The sequence below is a fragment of the Pithys albifrons genome, chromosome Z, assembly GCF_047495875.1.
Source record: "Pithys albifrons albifrons isolate INPA30051 chromosome Z, PitAlb_v1, whole genome shotgun sequence".
NCBI classification, from domain to species: Eukaryota; Metazoa; Chordata; class Aves; order Passeriformes; family Thamnophilidae; genus Pithys; species Pithys albifrons.
Window position 1 is genome coordinate 51,791,214 of NC_092497.1, and position 18,897 is coordinate 51,810,110.

An 18,897-nucleotide genomic window follows, 5' to 3' on the forward strand; every position below is an offset into this window, starting at 1 on the left:
TGAAGCTTCTCTGAAAGTTTTTTGTGTTTTTAGCAACAGGGCAACAATCTGCTGCATTGCCCAGCAGGGCTGTGTGTTTTAAACCATTTCCCACAAATGGTCCCTGCCAGGATCATCAAAGTGACATCCCTGATTCTGAGTGAGGTCTCTGTCATATGAAAAGCGTTCACATTTATCCTGTGTGTTGATTAAATTCACATTTATCTTCTGTGTTGATTAAAGAAAGGGCCAAGTGTTCTGATAAGTGAAAACGCCACAAAAATAACTGCTAAGAGACAGTTTTGTGTTCCAACAGCAGCAAGGTATTATTGACAACGTTGGAGGCACAGCCAGTTCATATTGGGCAAAACTTGCCTAACTTGTTTGTGTAAAATGAGCCATTTATAGTCTCAAGTTCATAGTTAACACCTTCTAATTTCCATAGTAATGACTGGGTGAAATCTTGGGCAGAGCTTTCCTTTTGGCTTCGAATTTGGGTGGTGCTTTCCTGACTTCATCCCTCAGGGCGGTCTTGAAGCGTCTTCATCACAGTTGGATTTCTGCCTTTTCTTTGTTCAGTGACATGACCTGTCAAAGTTGTGAACCTTGGCTCCAAAGATCCACAGTCTTGGATCTTTACCACTTTGTTCTATTCCTGTCTACCACTACCTGATTTATCACCTCTGGTTTACAAACTGGTACAACGAACTCAGTGATGACCAAGTCCTGGTAAAGAGAACAGAACATGCTTAGTGATAAAGATTGAGCAAACAGGCCTAAAACTTGAGGAGGGGGTTTGGGAATCGGGCCTTGCTCCTTCTCAGGTCACACACCAGATTTTCATGTGGAATGGGAATGGTAGTGGCAGTGTCTGGTCGAACCTCATCACCTGGATCTCTCTGCCCTGAGTGCAATCCTGGCTGAGGGGATGGGGTGTCCTGGAATGGGACCAAGAACATCCTCCCTGTCCCTTCCAGTTCAGAGAACTCCTTCCCATCCGGCCCAGCATCAGGTGTTTTACTGTACCAGAATCTCCTGCATTTCCTTGCCCACTGATTTAATTTGCTTATCAGGGCAGGATATCAGGTTTGCTGCCTTGCCTGTTCTTTGACAAACCAATGTCAAGTTTTAATCCAGTTTCTACATAGCTCTGTATGTTTAATTGTTCTTTCTTTCAGAAATGGTTCTAGTCCCTTTTGCCATTTGTAAGGCAAATCGAGCTGGAATTCTGGCAGTTCTTGCTTTCTCCTACATCTTTTACTTGCCATTCCTGTCTTCTCTTCTCTGTAGGGTTTCTTCCATGCTGTTGGTATCCTTTGTGAAGTGATTGTTCACTCAAATCTGTAGCTTTACCAGACTGTTTTTTTCCTTCAGTGGTTCAGACGTAAATTTTAGGCAGTTTTTAAATCTGTAATTTAAATAAATTTAGGCCTTTTCCAAATTCCAGCCCTTCACTATTTTAATTTTATTGCCTTAACTCATTATTTCCCTTGATTTCTCAGGTATTTGAACCTTTAAACAGATGTAGAAAGGCTTGTCATGGAAAGTTTCTCTGGGCAGTTCAGCAGAGCAGGACCCATGACCTGTTCTGTGCTCACCTGGATGTTGCAGGACACATTTCTCTGTCCCTCACACAAAGACCTGTTGTAAAAACCTCCCATTCTTTAACTTGTGAAATTCCAGGCTGGTCCTCCAAAGCAGAGTTTGCAGATTTTCTGTCCAAGCCATTAAAATTTCAGTGATCTTTCCAGTCTGAGATTCCCACCTGATTTGTGGTCTTGCAGTTGGTTGTTTTTGAGAGTTTGAGCAACACCCAACAGTCAAATAACCTTAATATCACATATGCACTGATATTTCTGTATTTAAACTTGTATGTAGCTGAAATATTTGATTTATTTTACATAAGTGGCTATCCTGTAATCATCTTGAAACTTTGTTAAACCACATAAACATATTTTTATTTCTTAACTCAGGGGTGTTTTTGGTGAATTAAAAATTCAAGTGTCAAATCTAAGAAAAAAGTGAGTCTGGCTAATATTAGAAACATGGATTCCTGCAGTTATTTATTTATTTTTTAGATTTAATTTATATTTTACTGATTCTTTGGTTGTGTGTTTGGGTAACAGGCACATCTCTCACCACACTCTTCTCCTGATTTCTTGTTTTAAAACACTAATTATGGTAGTGATGATTGTAATAAGTGACCACATCATCTTTTTCTTGAGGGAGGTCAGTCCTGTGTGAATACCTGTCAAGGATGAAACATCCTGGTTGATGGTTGGACTTGATGCTCTTAAAGGTCTATTCCAGCCTAAATGATTCTGTGATTTTACAAAACCCAGAGTGGAGTCCTCTGGGAAAGAACTCTGCTACAAAACAGGTCCCACATGATGATTTACATTCAGGTGTGCAAATGTTTGTGGAAATACTCACATTGAAATAAAAAAAAAAATTGCCTTTTTTCCTGTACACTGGGCAGAGTCCTCTGGAATTCAGCACAGAAGAGTCCCTGGTACTTGGGAACTGGTTTCTGCTCAGCAAAGTCACAAACTCGGGTGTTCCTTACCTGAAACTGTGGCATAGGGAGCTCAGCAGGAGTGTTTGGAATGTCATACAGACACCAGGCCCTCACCCTGAAATGATTCCTTCAGGGATTGCAGTTGAGTCTCAGAAATCTATAAAGCAAAGTTTAGAAAAAAATAAATTAACTTGTGTCTTTGGTTTTGGGGCAGCACCACCATTCACAGCCCCTGCCTTGTGAATAAAGATGTTGAACGGGAGGTTAAAAATATATTACTGTATTTTTAGCTGCTTTTTCTTCCCCAGCCCCCTTTGTTTTGCACATGGCTGAGGTTTAACGTTCAGGAGAGCGTGGTCTTGGTGGGCTCTGGATTGATTCCCTCCCGTAACCAGAGGTAGGTTCAGCAGTAAATACCTTGCTGTGGGACCCTGTTTGGGGCACAGGCAGCAGCACGCAGCGCAATAAAAGGCTCTTTCAGCAAATGTTTAGGAAAATACTTTCCAAGAGATCTGCACATGATTAGAATTGCTGAGTGCTCTCCTCTTCGGCTTCCTGTTTTGGAATTAAATGCCTTCGGGACACTTGGAATATCTGGGTTTGAAAAGCAAGAGCACTTTAACCAATTACAGACTTGACTGTCTTAGCCGTGACTTCAGTGAGTGTGAATGGGGAGGAATATACGGAATAGCCCCTGAGATCCCTCAGTCAAATTGAAGGGATAAATTAACTCCAGCTTGGGAGGGAAATGAGAGCAGATAAAATGTCGCAACTCAGAGCGAGTTTCTGGCTCTTCCCCTGCACGTGTGTACAATTATGAGCTCTTCCCCTGCCTCTTGTTTCCCCTCCTCAGCGAGACTGAGCTTCAACATTTTTTAGGGAACAATTTGCTAATTGCCTGAAGTGTTTTAGACAGGTTATTTAAAAAGTTTGATAGAAAAATTAGGTATGGTTGTTGAACAGTTTTATACAGAAAAGTCTCTTCAGGTCCTCCACCTAATACTGAGCAATTCAGCTAAAAGAGTAACTCCCTGAAATAGGATAAATTGACTTATCCAACAGCTCAGCCATTATGTGGATTTGCATGTGTGTAAATTTCTGTAGTAACACCATACAAGAGCTTGGCCCAGTGTAATTATGTACAACTGCTCCATTTCTTGGTGTTTTTAAACCTTCTGCCACAGTGATGATGTCCATTGTATTTGTGTGGTGTTTTCCACCACATAGTGCAGTGGAAACTTTTGGGTTTTCCTAATTTGGGCTTTCTGGTCAAACAAAACAGAGTTTAAATGAAGATGGAGACTGTTAGAAGGTTCCATTCCAGACAAAAACATTGTCAATAATTCATGCAGGTTTTCTACTTGGCTTTAAAGAATTGTAAAGCAAATTCCAAATGGTTAAGTTTGCGTTGAGATCCATTATGTACCACATTCCTGGAAATTAACAATATCATGGCAGTTTTCATTTGAGATGACATTAATAAAGGAAATAACTCAGGGCCTTCTCTGCAGCCACTACGAGTCTCTCCAATATTTGGTCTGTTTGTGATCAGTGATATTCAATAACATTATAGTTGTTAATACTTAGAATATTCTTACAGAGTATTTTGTTTGACAGTTACCTGAAGGGCCTTTGACCTGCCCCAGGCTGAGCTCAGAGCTTTGCATTTCCTTTGTAACAGTGATTAGAGGGAAGAGCATCAGTGCATCTGTAATACATCATATATCAATGCAATAAACAGTTTTTCCATAGCTGAACTTACTGACTTGGCAGGGTCAGCCCCTGTCCAATTTAAAACATTTATTATACTTAGGCATTTCCAAAAATTAAAAAATCACCGGGTTCTAAAGAGCTACCATTATTTGTGTAAGTGTGGGAGCACATTCAGGGTTCTTTTTTTTTTTTTTTATTTTGAGATTTTTAGGAGTAATTTCACAACAATTTTGAATAAATCTGTAATTATTTTGAGTGATAGCTAGAAGTTTTGAATTCAGGTTATTTTGAATTTGAAATAGATCACTATAATTTAGTTTCATCTTTCTGTTTTCTTAATAAGGGAGTAACATATGTGCTTTAACCTTAAAATATAGTTAATATAATTGGATCTCTCATATCCAAATAAACCCGTTGTAATTAAGCCCCATTGTTTATGATTATTGCTTCTAATTGTTGGACTTATATAATATAGTCTATGGACAAGCTTAGATTGGCATCTCAGGTAACTTGCCAGTTGTATCATTTTGACAGATATTAGCTTAATTGGAAGCTATTTCCTTTTAGAAGAGGACAACATCCAACTGTTGTATTCCTTACAGGAATTTCTTACACTGTCCCAGTGTCACAGCTGGTCCCTCTCAGTGTCCTGGGCACTTCCAATGCGGCCACTTCTGATTGTAACCCCAAACTTGGGATCTCTTGTTTTTACAACGCCAGATTTGGTGACGATCTGAGCATTTCTGTCTGTAACCTTTCCATTCAAATTACTGTTAAACACTGTCTGTCAGTCTTGGCATCGTTTCCATACAGTTTCCCATCTGAGAAATTAATGAGGATTTGAGTTTGTCTTCTGAAAAGTGGAGGTTTGTAGGCATTTGCTGTCAGGCTCCCCATTGAACTAAGCATGGCTGAGACTGGGTTGCTGCTTTCTCAAAGCAGAAATAATAATCCTTGTTCTAGAGAAATAAAGCTGACCTAAAATGCAGTTGAACTGCCACTGTTGTCTTATGGTCCATGAGGGTTTTTTTTTCTTTTTTGGACTATTATGAAGCCCAGAGACCAGTCCTGGAAGCAGCTCAGTTCAAAAGCAGCAATAGTCTTGTGCAACAGGTAATTCACCTCGAAGCAGTAAGTTACTTCAATTTGTACAAATGCAAAATTATGAAAAAATGATGGGAAGATCCTTCAAAAGGGGCTCAAGGGGCACCTTCTGGCTCTGCAATCCCTGCCAGGAGGGAGGAGCTGGGGGGGGGGGGTCGGGCTCTGCTCCAGGGCACAGGGACAGGAGCAGAGGGCACGGCCTCAGGCTGGGCCAGGGCTGGGGCAGGGGCACAGCAGCAGGAATTTCTGCCTGGAAAGGGTGGGCAGGCACTGGCAGGGGCTGCCCAGGGAGGGTTGGAGTGTCCAGCCCTGGAGGTGCCCAAGGCAGGACTGGCCGTGGCACTCAGTGCTCTGGGCTGGGGGACAAGGTGGGCATTGGGCATAGGGTGGGCTCCAGGGGCTGGGAGGGCTTTGCCAAGGTGGGCATCAGACACAGGGTGGGCTCCATGGGCTGGGAGGGCTTTGCCAAGGTGGGCATCGGGCACAGGGTGGGCTCCAGGGGCTGGGAGGGCTTTGCCAGCCTTAAACTCTGTGATTCTGAGTGAAAGGCAGGTGGCAATAAGGAGGGATTATGGGTACTGCCATCTCCAGTTGCTTCTTACCTCACCATACTTCCATGGAAAGAAGAATTGCTCTGAATCCCTAATTCCGAGGAGTAGCATTGGCAAAGAATATTGGTGGGAGGTTGTGGAAGTGATTGAATCCCTGCAGCTCACAGGTGAGGCTGCTCTGGTCCTCTGCAAGCTGTGTGTCTGTAGCTTCAGATGGACTTTCTTCCTGGGAATTTCAGGTGGTCCAGGTTTGTCCATCCTCCCTCAGCAGCTGGGCCGTGTCCCTCTCCCTCCTTTGATTTCTTTGCCTGTTTCCCCAGCTCTGCTCTTGTTCCCACCAGAGGTTTCCTGGTGCTTCAGCCCTGTTCAGAATATTCCTGTTCTCTCCACATTAAAAGAGGGAATGTTTCCTCTGGGGAGAGGAGAGGAGCCACCAGATCCCACATTTTGTATGTGACAACCTGGGAAGAATGCAGAGTGATTTTGTAGCAATTCACCACCTTTATGTGAAGACAAAATTCACAACTGTTCTGTTTTCACGGTCCGCTGCTTCTTTTGCTTGAAAAGGCTTTGCTTCCACTTGTGATAGTGGTTTTGAGGCAATCAAAAGACAAATCTAATTTCCAGCTGTTAGAAATGGTTGTTAATGCATGAGGAGCTACTGCAGTTTTATGTGCTATGTCCTTTTGGGGAAGTTTTGGTGTTTTGGAATGCCTTGAATGGCAAAAGAATTTGCCATTCAAATGTGTGGGGCATTTTTTTTTTTGATAAATAATCATACTAATAGGGACTGGACACTTTCAGTGTTATGATCAGGGTGCTGAATTCAGTCAGAATTCCCTTTGGGAAATGACAGATTTCAGGGATCAATTACCTGTTTAGCTTAACTCACCTCTGGATTTTTCCACTGGGGACGTGGTGGCTTTTCAAGGTATAACACTGAGTCTTCCAAAAGCAGACTCTTTGGACATGGTATTTCAGATGATTTTAGAGCCACTTTCTTTCTCTGTTACTGAGTATTTAACCAGGTTCTTCACTTGTCTGACTGAATTGGACAAAGTACAGGGCAGTGGGGAGGATTTTGTAGCTGAACACGGAAAATAAATCCACAAGATAACTTTGTTGTGCTTCAGACCATTTCTGTTATCCTCATGTTGCCTCATCTGTCACTAATGATGGCAACACTGGGAAGCACCTGGAAGTTGTTGGATTCCCCACATATATTTCACATAAAAGAGCAATTTATCAACTCGTATGAAAATGGTGCAACTGGTGGTGAAGTCCTTTGTACAACATTGATATTACACTTAAATTATTCAGGAGGTTGTCTGCATTTTCACAGGCCGTGCTACACTGGGCTAATTTTGATTAGAACCTGTAAGTTTGAGCACAGTGTGAATATTTTGTAGTGGATGGGGAACAGTGACAATCATTGCACTGAATTTGCCCCTCTCCTCCCAAGGCCAACTCGCTGACCTCTGCGACTCCACACAGCATTTTTGGTGTGGAAGGGAAGGGCAGGATCAGATCTGGATGTCTGAGGTCTGTGCTGGGGAGAGGGATGACTTGAGGTTCTGCAAATGAGCTGCAGAGACTGGACCTGCAGGCAAGAAAGTGGGGCAGGGTCTGAATGAACACCCAGGAGGAGGAATAAAAAACAGAGATACCATCTCACCAAACCACCACACCCTCCACACTTTTAATTTAACACTGGCCTTCCGTTCAGTTTTCATGTTCAGATTTCTCTGTTTGCCAAGGGCAGAGTGTTGAACAGGGAGGGCATCTGCTCCCTGGGAGTTTCAGGGAAGTTCTTTGTCCCTGAGGAAAGCAGCAGCCATACAATTGTTTTCAGCTTTAAGGCTGGATTGAAATTCAGTGTAAAACTTGGTTCCTAATCTGGACTGCATCTCCTTTCCCCTTGATGCTGTCAGAGACCCCATAAAACAGACTCCCAGCCAAGTTAGTGTGGGATGAGACAAAAAGGCAGATTCTTTAATATCAGACTTAGGGCTTTCAGGAATACAAGAGGACACTCCCCTTGAACTCTGATTTCCATGGTTTTTATAACACTGCCCACCCAATCCCCAGGTCACACATCTCTCAGTCCAGCCCCATCCTGCCCCTGGTCCCACCCCTGTTCCACCCCCTCAGGATCTGAGTCTGGGGTCAGTGGGACCCTCTGTTCTTCAGTTTTGTCTTCCTCAGCACACACAGGGCTCTTGGAGCCCTTCCAGTGTTCTTGGACCCAAGGCTGTTGGTTTGTGTTTATGTCTCACTCTGCAGGCTTTTGATATTCTTCAGCTTCTGCCTTGAAAAGAGTCTGAACACTAAAAGAACTTGAGCCACTGATACGTGGTAAGGGTTGGGATACATAAACATTGAACTGAAGCTGCCAGAAATGTTAACACACTACATTTGATTTTTACTACAGTTACAAGTACTTCTTAAATCTATAAAAATGAACAAATCAAAACCCCCACAGGCATCACCCTCCTCACACCGAAACCAGCAGTACCAGCAGCTGTCCCTTGTCCCTGTCCCCAGTTCCCAGTCCTGCAGCAGAACCTCCCTGGAGCCTGGAGTGCAGCAGGAGCAAAGGGGGAAGTTGAGGGACATGAAAATGGGGAGAAAGTCAACACTGACCAGAGATCCAGCAGAAATGGGCTGTTCTTTCCTCCACCTCTCTCTGCTTTTCCCCAAAACAGGGTCTGCTGCTTCATCTCACAGGGATTTTGGGATGAGCAGGGAAGTCTGGCTCAGGTGAGGTGGGGACAGGGAAGTGTTTGGTGTCAGCAGAGACAAATCCCTTCTTCATTCAGGAATTCTGTCACTTTCCCAGCTTACCTGCCTTGCCTTTCCTTCATGGTCTCCTTCTCCCACACTTTCCTGAGCTCCCCAGGAGCCACCAGGGAGCATCCAAACCCACTGCCAGCTCTCTCCTGCTGCCAAATTAACTTCCCTTCCTCGTTTTAAACTTCCCTTTCTCGTCAAGAGGAATAGAAATTGTACAAATAAGTTATTTTGCCTTCAGAGTGACAATGTGGCATCGTTTCTTATCTATTGATTTAAATAATTTAGCGTTTTAAAAGGAACAAATTGACTTAATTTGTTTAGGGGATACTTAAAGGTTGAGGACAATTTTATATCAATTAAAATCAGTAGTAATTCATTTGTGATGGAACTAATGTAATTAATCAGGTAGTTCCCACTTATCTTTTTTCTGATACATACATTGCTTTTAAACATCTGCTCAGTAGTTTATTATTAAATGATTTCACCTGAGAGCAAGAGAGGGGCAGATCCTTCCTGGTGACAACTTCCCAATTTGTTTAGGAAACAGTAAGTCAGTCCTGGATTCACAGTTTTAATGTGAAGCATGGCAAGAATGCCAGGGAATTTGAAAAGCAGAAACAAAAATAATTAAATTTTTTTAATGGTTGCAATTTGGTTAAACCATCTTTTTTGTTAGTTTTAAATAAGGTTTTTTTAAAGGCAGATGTGTTTGTTTTGTCTTTACAATTTCTCAGCAAAATTATGGATTTGTTCTGTGATGTGTGTGTGTGTGTTTTGCAGCAGCTGTGAAATCTTCCAAATTCAAAATTGATTTTGGTAGGGTCTAATACAGTAAATAAAATAATTCAGCACTAGCTCGAGAAGAGTTAGAACAACAATATATAAAAGGAAGGGAGACTACAACAATTACTCAAAAAAAATTAAATAGGCTATTATGACATATATAAAAATGAAGTTGTCTGGATTTTTTTTTAATAATTTACACCTGTGTTTTATATTTATGGTTCATCAGTAGTTGGTTAAATATTGGAAGCCAAATCTTTTGGGCTGATATAAAACACTCTGGTGCTCCTTGTTTCTACTCAGCCATGCACAGATTTTTAGATGTTTCAAAGATCACCTAAAATGACTGTACTCATTTTGTTCCTCTGATCAGCAAAGTTCATCTCATCAGCCAGAGAGATACCATCAAAACTTTGAGGCTGCAAATTGTGCTTTCCCTGCAAAAATACTGTATGTTGTGCTTATAGAGACTGTGAAGTGCAGGATTGAACATCAATGACGTGTCTTTTTAAGTAAGAAAACGTGAATTGCTGTTTACAGAGAGGAAGGGGGATTAGAGTGACCTAAGAAGGATTCAGCTGTCTGCCTTTGTATGCAGATCTCAGACAGGCACAAATAACCACTAACACAGTGTATTCAGACAGCTTTTTTCCCCTGAACAGTAGTATTTAATACATGAGCAGGTATTTTTGCCATTTCCAGGAGAAGTATCTTTCAGGGCAGGGTGAGCTGGTGACTGAGCAATGGGCAAGGCCGTGATATCTGATGAAATATTAATGCCTGAGAAGCAGCATGGTGTTGATTCCAGGAGGCTGATCTGAGGGGGTTTGGTGAATTTTAATGTACTTTTGGTCCTGGGTGTAGACTCTTTCTCTTCCCCACCCCTACACATGTGAAAGCCAATCTGTAGCTGCCTTTTTTTTTTCCTTTCAGCTACAAAAAAATGCAGCTGCTTTTTTGGGTCTGCTTTTTGGTGTTTCTTTTGCTATTCCCACTGAAGCTCTGATCAATTTTAAAGGCAGTTCAGCGTACTATGAGGGAGAAATTTATATTTTCCTGAAGATACGTAAATTTTTAAGCTGTGTTTTGTGCCTAACAGTGTGTGAGGAGGGAGAGAACTTACCTGGTCAGTCTGTTGCACATCAAACTTAACCTCACCTGGGCCATGAAGTCGGGGACAGAAATCATCTCTGTCCCTTCTGCTGTGTTGTCTTTACTGTCTCTTCACATGCAGTTTTTAAAACTAGGTTAGCACAGAGAGCCCTTTTTTAAACGTTCCCTTTCAGTGCTCTGGGTGCTGTTTCCTGATAAGCTCAAACCAACCACTCCTGCAGCCATGTAGAATTTCCCAGCAAACTTCTGTTCCGTGACCATCTGTGAGCTCCTCGTTTAATGGCCAAAACTGTACATACAGTTCCTTGGTCTGCAGCTTCCCAAGGTCTGGGCTTTCCATTTGTGAACTTCTATCCATGTGCCTCAGCAGCATTTGGTTCTCTAATATTCTAAATTTGGGGAAAGCCACACCAGAAAAAAAAAAAAACAAACCTGAAAATATTTTGGGTGTCTTACTGTTCTAGTTTATCAGTTTTTGTATTTCTTCATAGATCGATCCATGGCTGAGCTGAGTGAGGATGTGAGATAAAAATGCAAAATATCTTTGAGTTTGTTGTGTGTTAAACCAGCACAGTGTTCAGAGGATGCTGGTTGTTCTTTGCTGTTCAGTCTTTTTTTTTTTCATTTTGCTTGTACAGAGCCCACAAGCCGCCAATATTCAGAGTTGCTTGGCAATACCCAAGTTGTGAAATGCACACCCAACCTGTGGGGCATTCTGGTTGCTTAGTTCATGCATGTAAAGCTGGGGGTTTGAGCACTGAACAAGTCCACACCCACTCTTGGAAAGTTTGTTCTAACATTTCATCTTAATGGCATTATTAATTTAATGGTTCCATTTTCAGAGATGTTGAGTAATGGCAGTTTTTAGGAAAGTCCAAACAACTGGGTGCTTGAATATTAATTTGAAATGTTGTGAAATCTGTGCTGCAGCGGGGGATATCTTGATGCAGTCAGTTCCATCTCTTGTGGTTTAGTTCAAATCTACTATGAACTTTACTACTTTACACCAGAAATATATGTTAACAGGTAAAAAACTAAATAAATCTCAGTTTTAGAAGCTTTATTAGCTAAAACAACCCCTGGCAAAAAGCCTTTAAAGCAAGTAGATCAGAGAGTTTTCGGTGGATACATTTGATTTGTCTTTTGGCAAGCAGAGCCAGATTATTTAAGGATACACTTCTAAAATGGTCTCTACTGACTGTGATGAGGGGAGGTGCAGCTGTGGTAACTTCATTGTGCCAGTTACTGTGTGGCACATGGAAAGTGGGGCCAGACCTCAGAGAGGGGACATGCCCTCGACCTCAGGGGTTTAGATTAGCTCTGTTGGTTAAAACTTGGCTGTAACAATGCCAAGGTCATGGGTTCAATCCCCTGTGTGGGCCATTGACTGAAGAGTTGGACTCAATGATCCTTGGGGGTCCCTTCCAGCTCCGAATAGTCTGTGATTCTGTGATTTGTCTGTCAGTGCCCTGGGGAAGCCCAGACCCTTGTGCCTGACCTGTCTGTTGGTGTCCCACAAGGGGACCCTTCACCAAACAGGTTCACTGGGTTGGAGGGTGGTTTGACTGCCCTGCCCAGGAGTGGCTGAGCCAACAGCATGGAGAGCCCTCAGCAGGTCTGCTCAAGGTGTTACCAGCTGGTGCACCTGTGAAGGACTCACTCCAGCAGCTTGTGGAACAGCACTCTTTACTGGGACAAATTGCTAATCAGGTTTGAGGGTCGTCAGTGATTGTGTCTGACCACAAAAATGTGTTTAAAGCAATCCACTAATTCTACAGAGCAAGCACAAGCTCTAATCCTAATGGCAACATTTAGTGTGCATGGAATATGGCTCGTACCCCACAGGAGACAGGTTCAACCCTTGGCTGATTCCAGAGCATTGGTGGAATCACAGAATCATAGACTATTCTGAGCTGAAAGGGACCCACAAGGATCATCAAGTCCAACTCTTCAGTCAATGACTCTATTGAGGGGCTGGAGTGGGGCCAGAGAAGAGCAACAAGGCTGGAGAAGGGACTGGAGCACAAGTGCTGTGGGGAGAGGCTGAGGGAGCTGGGGGTGTTTAGCCTGGAGAAGAGGAGGCTCAGAGGTGACCTCAGCACTGTCTGGAACTCCCTGAAGGGAAGTTCTGGCCAGGTGTGGGTTGGTCTCTTCTCCCAGGGACTCAGCAATAGGACAAGGGGGCACGATGGGCTCAAGCTCTGCCAGGGGAAATTGAAGTTGGAGAGCAGAAAAAAATTCTTTGCAGAGAGAGTGCTCAGGGATTGGAATGGGCTGCCCAGAGAGGGGGTGGATTCCCCATCCCTGGAGGTTTTTCAGCTGAGCTTGGCCGTGGCACTGAGTGCCATGATCTGGTAAAGGGACTGGAGTTGGACCCAGGGTTGGACTTGATGATCTCTGAGGTCCTTTTCCAACTCAATCCATTCTATGATTCTATGAACCCATAACCTTGGCATTATTACAAGTAAGTTTCAACCAACTGACCTAATCTCAGGGTTGAGCCTTCCGCAATTTCCCCCCTGTTCCAGCTTACTTTTGTTGCAGCCTCTTTAGGTTTAGGTGGAGGGACTTTAGTCATTAATACTTTCCCTCTGATTGATGTGGAATTCCCTGGCACGCGCAGTGGGTGGTTGGATCTTGGCACCTGAGTATTTCAGTGCAGTTGTTGGCTCGGCTGCAGAACATTTCATCCCTCTCCCCTGTCTGACAGGTGCTTTAGGGCCTGATGAGCCCCCAGGCACCCCCTTGCTCCCTTCCCTGCAGGAATTTCTGTGGAGAGAGGCTGTGATGTTTGCACCCCACCCTCCATTCCATCCCCCAGAGCAGGTGCTTCTTGTTGTACAGGGAACTTTTGTGGGGCATCTCAGCTGCATCTCCCACATTCCATCCAGGGAAACACAGCTGCATTTTACCCTGCAGTCCTTGGTCTCTTTTAATTTTCAGCCCCAGCCATTTCCCCTGCTGTGCCATGAGGGTTCCAGAGGGTTTTGTACAGCTTAGGAAAGGCTCATTTCTGGAAATGCTCACACATTTTGTGCAAGTATACAGTTCACAGTTTGGAAGTAAGTGTGTGAGATGTCTGTGTGGATTCTGAACTTCAGTTGTGTTCTTACCAGCACTGAAAAATCCCTTTGGGAATTTACATGAGTAGTGCTGTGAAAGGGGGGGTGGGTATTTGCCATTATTTCTGTGCATTTATCGAATTTGTGACAACTTCCCTCGATGCAAATACAAAAGTTGCTGTATTATCCTGCTCATGTTTGTTGTTGTAGGACTCTTTGGATGATCCTCAAGTGGCTGGAGTTGGTGCAGCACAAGAAGTGATTCGCTATGAGTACCATGTCTTGTACTCCAGCAGCTACCAGGTGCCTGTGCTGTATTTCAGAGCATGCCTTTTAGGTAAGACCAATCCTGTGCTAAATATGTGGGATGCAGTAGATGTTAAAACCAACGATTTTGGGTTAAATTGAGGAGAGATGTGTAACAAGAAAGTGAGAGATGAGGCTGCTCACCAGTAAATTTCATAACACTCCAACACAGAGAGTGGATGATATCATCTCGGCCCAAGGGAGGCTGAACTTTGGCTCCTGGCATCTCGCCTGTGCTGGACTAAAACTGCTGGTCATTTTTCTTGTTCTTTTTCTTGAAATGAGTGCAAAAACCTAATGCTGCATGTTTGAATTGGGCCACGCAATAAGTGGACATAATCACAGAGCTTGTGTGTTTCTTCGGAGCCTGAATTTGAGCCACAAGGCTGAGATCTAAATGTGTCTTTAAAAATGCATGCTGTTTTCTGTTTAAATTTGCTGCTTAAGGGAAAATAAAATGATACCAATATGGTGTAGAGTTTTTGTATTTAAACTGGCTCTGGAAGCAGATCATCTTTGCTCCTTGAGGTGTACATCTTGTACGCTGAGTGTCACTTATTTAATCAGCAGACGCAGAGACCACACTGCAGCATTGGCTGTGCTCTCCTCGTGCCCAAACTCTGTGTCCAGCCTTCAGAAAACATGTGGATGTGGCACTTGGGGACGTGGGTCAGTGCTGAACGTGGCTATGCTGGGCTAAGGCTCGGACTCAGTGATTTTAGAGGTCTTTTCCAACCTAAATGACTCTATGATCAGCATCTTTTGTGTTTTGAATAATGACTTTATCTAGATGAAGATGTCTGAATGTTGCCAGTGATATCTTTTCCTTTTTAATTAAAAAGTAGCATAAGCTGCTTTGAATGTGTTTGGTAGATTTAATCACTCTCTGCCTTATATTGTTTAATGGTTTCTAATTTTGCAGTGTTAGCGTTTTGAAAGGCACTTCACATTCAAAATTGGAGAACAAATTCTCATGGACTCCCTGGTGGAAAGATTTTAGTCTGAGGTGCAGTTTCAGGAATGGATAATTTGGGGTAAATTTTCAGGCTGGGACGTGGGGAATTGGGGACATTGCTCAGCCTTTACCACCAAGAGGACTCATTTGCACACATCCTTCTGCAAATTTATTTCTAGCTTTATTACAGGCTTTTACAAACCTGCAATGTTTTGCCTGTAAACCTGCTGTGCAGACAGGAAGGTGAAGGAAGTTTTGCTGCAAGAGACAGGTTAACCTATTTGTGGGTCCTGAAAAATGTCATTTTCTTGGGTTTTGCTGAATTAATAGTTCACTGTCTCTACGGAAGAGGATGGAGATGCTGCAGGTAGAGGAAGTAGGACACTGTCCCTATTGTACTGTACTTTCATATAATTAGTATTCACCATAAGCAGTTAATCACCAGAGAAGAGCTCACAGAGACAAAACAAGTTGTTTAGCTTGTCAGCATCAGGGAATCGGAGGTGTTGAAACATGACTCCTTATAGCTGGAAGTGGGTTTTACTGGAGCCAGGGATGAGCTAATGCACAATCACGGTATTATGTGCCAACAGCTCCCCTCGCAGTACGGAACCGTAATTGTTCCTGCTAGTGCAATTATCTTATAAAACTCTTCTTGGGAACCTTTCACAATGGAAAGCAAGGGCTTTTTTTAGATGCTTCCCCAAGTCACCTGGGTTCTCTTCAGCATTTTACTTTCTCTTCTAATGTCTAACAATACCTGACTCCTGAAGAGAGAAGGATGCAAAATGCTGGCAGTGAGTGGGTTTCCTACCATGTTTTCAGCAGGTATTCTCTGATTTTGGTTATGGATAGCTTACCTTTGAAAATGGAAAGTTCTGTCTTCCCTGCACGTTATTTGCCTGTGCTGTCTGAAGGCCCCAGCACAGCGTTTTTGGGAATGTGACAGCCTCACAATCTCTTGAGACACCTGAGCAGAGAACGTTTTGTCTTGTCCCAAACTTGGTATGTGGAACACTCAAGGTAATGCCCTGAGATTTCTTTCCTTTGAGGAAATACTCGTCATGCAACAGGCTCCTCACTCTGTTTCTCAGACAACCAGCAGAACTCACTGCATTCCTCCTCTGAAGTAATCAAGGAAGAATCTTCCAGAGACCTTCCCCAGTTTCCCAGTCTAAATTCCTGCCATTATTAGTAGGTTAGGTAACAGAATCAGTTCCCCAGGAGTGTGTTTGTGGTTCCCCTGGGTCCTGTCTGTACTGATCCTGTTGTTAATTAGGGCTGTTGCAGGTGAGCTGTAATCCTTCCACAGCCCTGCCCCATCTTGCCTTCCCCAGCAGCAGGACAGGTTTGGATCCAAGGCTTTACTTCTTCCCTGGCAGTGTGCTCAAGTGTCCATGTCACCTCAGTAATACCAACAATAATTCTATTCAGCCTGAGTAGTTTTGTGGGATTCACTTGCTCACTGTGGGATGCAGCCTGTCCAAATCCACCAAACAGACTCCTCACAAGGTTTTCTAGAACAATGAAATCCTGCCTTTTCCCCACTGCATGTGAATCCAGTTCCCACTGACTTGGTCTCTCCCAGTCCCTCCTTAGGAAAAGGCTCCCTGCAGAGCTGCTGGGGGGGATTTTCCTGCCATCTGCAGCTTGGTTGGCACCCCCAGGATCTTGTGCCCGTGAGGACATCAAGTTTTCAGTTGTGTTTAACCACCACAGATCACTTCTTCCTTCAGAAGGTGCATTGCATCCTTGCCCCTGCTGCTGTCTAAATTGGATAAAATAACTTATTTTTCTGGAATTCATCTTTAGACTTTTTTTTTTTTGTGGGATGAAGTTTGATACATAACGTGGTGTAAGGTAAGCCTTGAAATTTTAATGGCAACAGAACTAAAACATTTTGGGAGACATCTAAACTTTTTGGTTGTCACTGGATGTAAATTTACATGGAAGATCTTGTTCTGTGCAAGGACAAATACTTGAAAATGGTGATTAAGCACGATGAGTCTGTCTTGAAGGATGTTTGGGAACAGTATAGGAGACAGGAAGATATTTTTAGGCTACATGTATATATGTAGGAAACATTTTCCACTACCTCATGATACTTCCCCACGTGGCATAAATTCCTAAATTCAGACCTGCTGAAGTCACAGCCTGTGTCAGGAGCTCAGGGCAGTGGTTCCCTACACCCCAGAGGCTTATTTCCCCAAAATCAGCCTTGTGCCTGCCATACCTTCCAGAAACAGGGGCCCTTGTTCCTTTCTCTGAGACTCCCAGATAGGTGGTTGAAGAAATGCAAGAACCCCTGCTGATATCTGATGTCAGCAATTAGCCCTCTTGGAGACAGATGGTATAGGCAATTATCCTTCCCCTTCAGTGCTGGCATCAGCCAGATGGGCTGGGCTAGGTCCAGTAAGCTTTCTTTAATCAGCAGAGTATTTACCTCTTTTCTTAGTCCTTAAGATGCCAGGGAACTTTGGTCTGTTACGATCCATCCTCCTCCGAAGCCACGCACTCAAAACCTCATGCCATACATTAAAAAACCACGGAGAGGTGGCAGCAACACAGCCAGGGGGGAGCGCAGGAACCACCGAGGATTTCCCCTGTCTATTAGGGAAATAATGGCTTGTCTCACACTTCTCGTTTTTCCCTGGAGGGTAAAGGAACCATCATGAATGCTATCTAAACATTGAAAAGAAAGAGCAGAACTAGTGGGAGTCAGTAAGGACTTCAGCCTCGCTGGTCTAGAAAAGAGGGAAGGAATGGGATTTTCAAGCTGATCTGCAGAAAATACTTCTAGCTCTGTGACATAAAGCTCAATCCCTGCCAATAAACCCATGCTAATCAGTGGTTGGATGGAGGGAGGGAGCTTCTGAGAGAGTGTAACTTCCCCTAGCCCTGAAGGCATGACTTTCTGTATTCATAACCATACTGGGCCTGGCTGAAGCACTTTCCAGAACGCAGATTTACTCCCTGAACTCAGGAGCGTGTAACCACCATGTTCCTTCTCAGAAATACAGCTGCTTTTAAGAGTATATCCCGTAAGAACTGGTTGTATTGTGGCCTTGGACATAAATGAGATTGAATAGTTTGCATGATCTGATAGTCTCTTAAGCTGTAAGGGTGTTTATTCTCTTTTGGCAATGGTTTCTTAAGATTGTTTCTTTATAAAACATGTCAGAATGAAGCCTCAAAACAATTTTTGTGCACTGTTTCACCCAAACTTGTCAAAATCCCTTAAATTGTGAATCTCAGAAATTATTAAAAGCTTTTAATTGTGAATCTCAGAAATTATTAAAAGCTTTTAATTTGGAATCTTAGAAATTATTAAAAGCTTTTAATTGTCAGAAATTTTCCAAAGCCCTCAGTAAACGTCAAGAAAACAGAATACAGCAACTTGGGGAGCCTGAGAGTTTTCTCAGAAAATATAAGTGGAATTTGCCTGCCTAGAGTAATTTCCACCCTTTGCAGGAATTAAGGTGCCAGCTGAGAGCTGCAGCTCCTTCATGGTGTGAAACCTCCCCTGGCTGCTGTGAGAGGGCACACACAGCACAGGTGGTGCTTTCAACTATTTCTTGTTTGTGGGGACATGATCCAGTTAACCCCACGTGGGCCATCCAGAACCTTTCCTCAGAAAAGTTTGATGTTGTTCTGAGCAGTTTGATAGTAATAAAGCTATCCTAGCTAGGCTTGGGATGAGACTTGGGACGCAGAGCAGGCTGTGCCTCGTGGGTGGTGGTGAGTAAATGTGGTGCTGGGTGAATCTGGAGCCTCCTCCTTCCCCTCCTGCCCCTTCCCTTGGCTCAGTGCTGCTGTTTCCTTCTTTTCCTGGCTGAACTTCCCGAGTTCAGCTCCATCACAGGAAAGCAGGAGGCAGGATCAGAGAGGCTGTTGGATCAGCAGGTGCCTCTGCAGCCCCTTGTTGCCAGCAGCAACAATTACTGATGCTGTGCCAGCCCAGCTGGGTGTTGGGGGTCTCAGTGGGTTGTGAGGGTGTGCTGAACATGTGGGAGTGCTGCC

At 43.5% G+C, this 18,897-nt stretch overlaps 1 protein-coding gene across 1 annotated transcript in view; it reads left to right on the forward strand.

Moving 5' to 3' along the window:
- Window positions 1-18,897, forward strand: part of ATG10 (autophagy related 10) — a 76,467-nt gene that overhangs the window by 39,163 nt on the left and 18,407 nt on the right. The window contains exon 4 of the mRNA XM_071581034.1: window positions 13,827-13,953. Coding sequence (XP_071437135.1) covers window positions 13,827-13,953 — 127 coding nt within the window. The remainder of the gene's footprint in view (window positions 1-13,826; window positions 13,954-18,897) is intronic.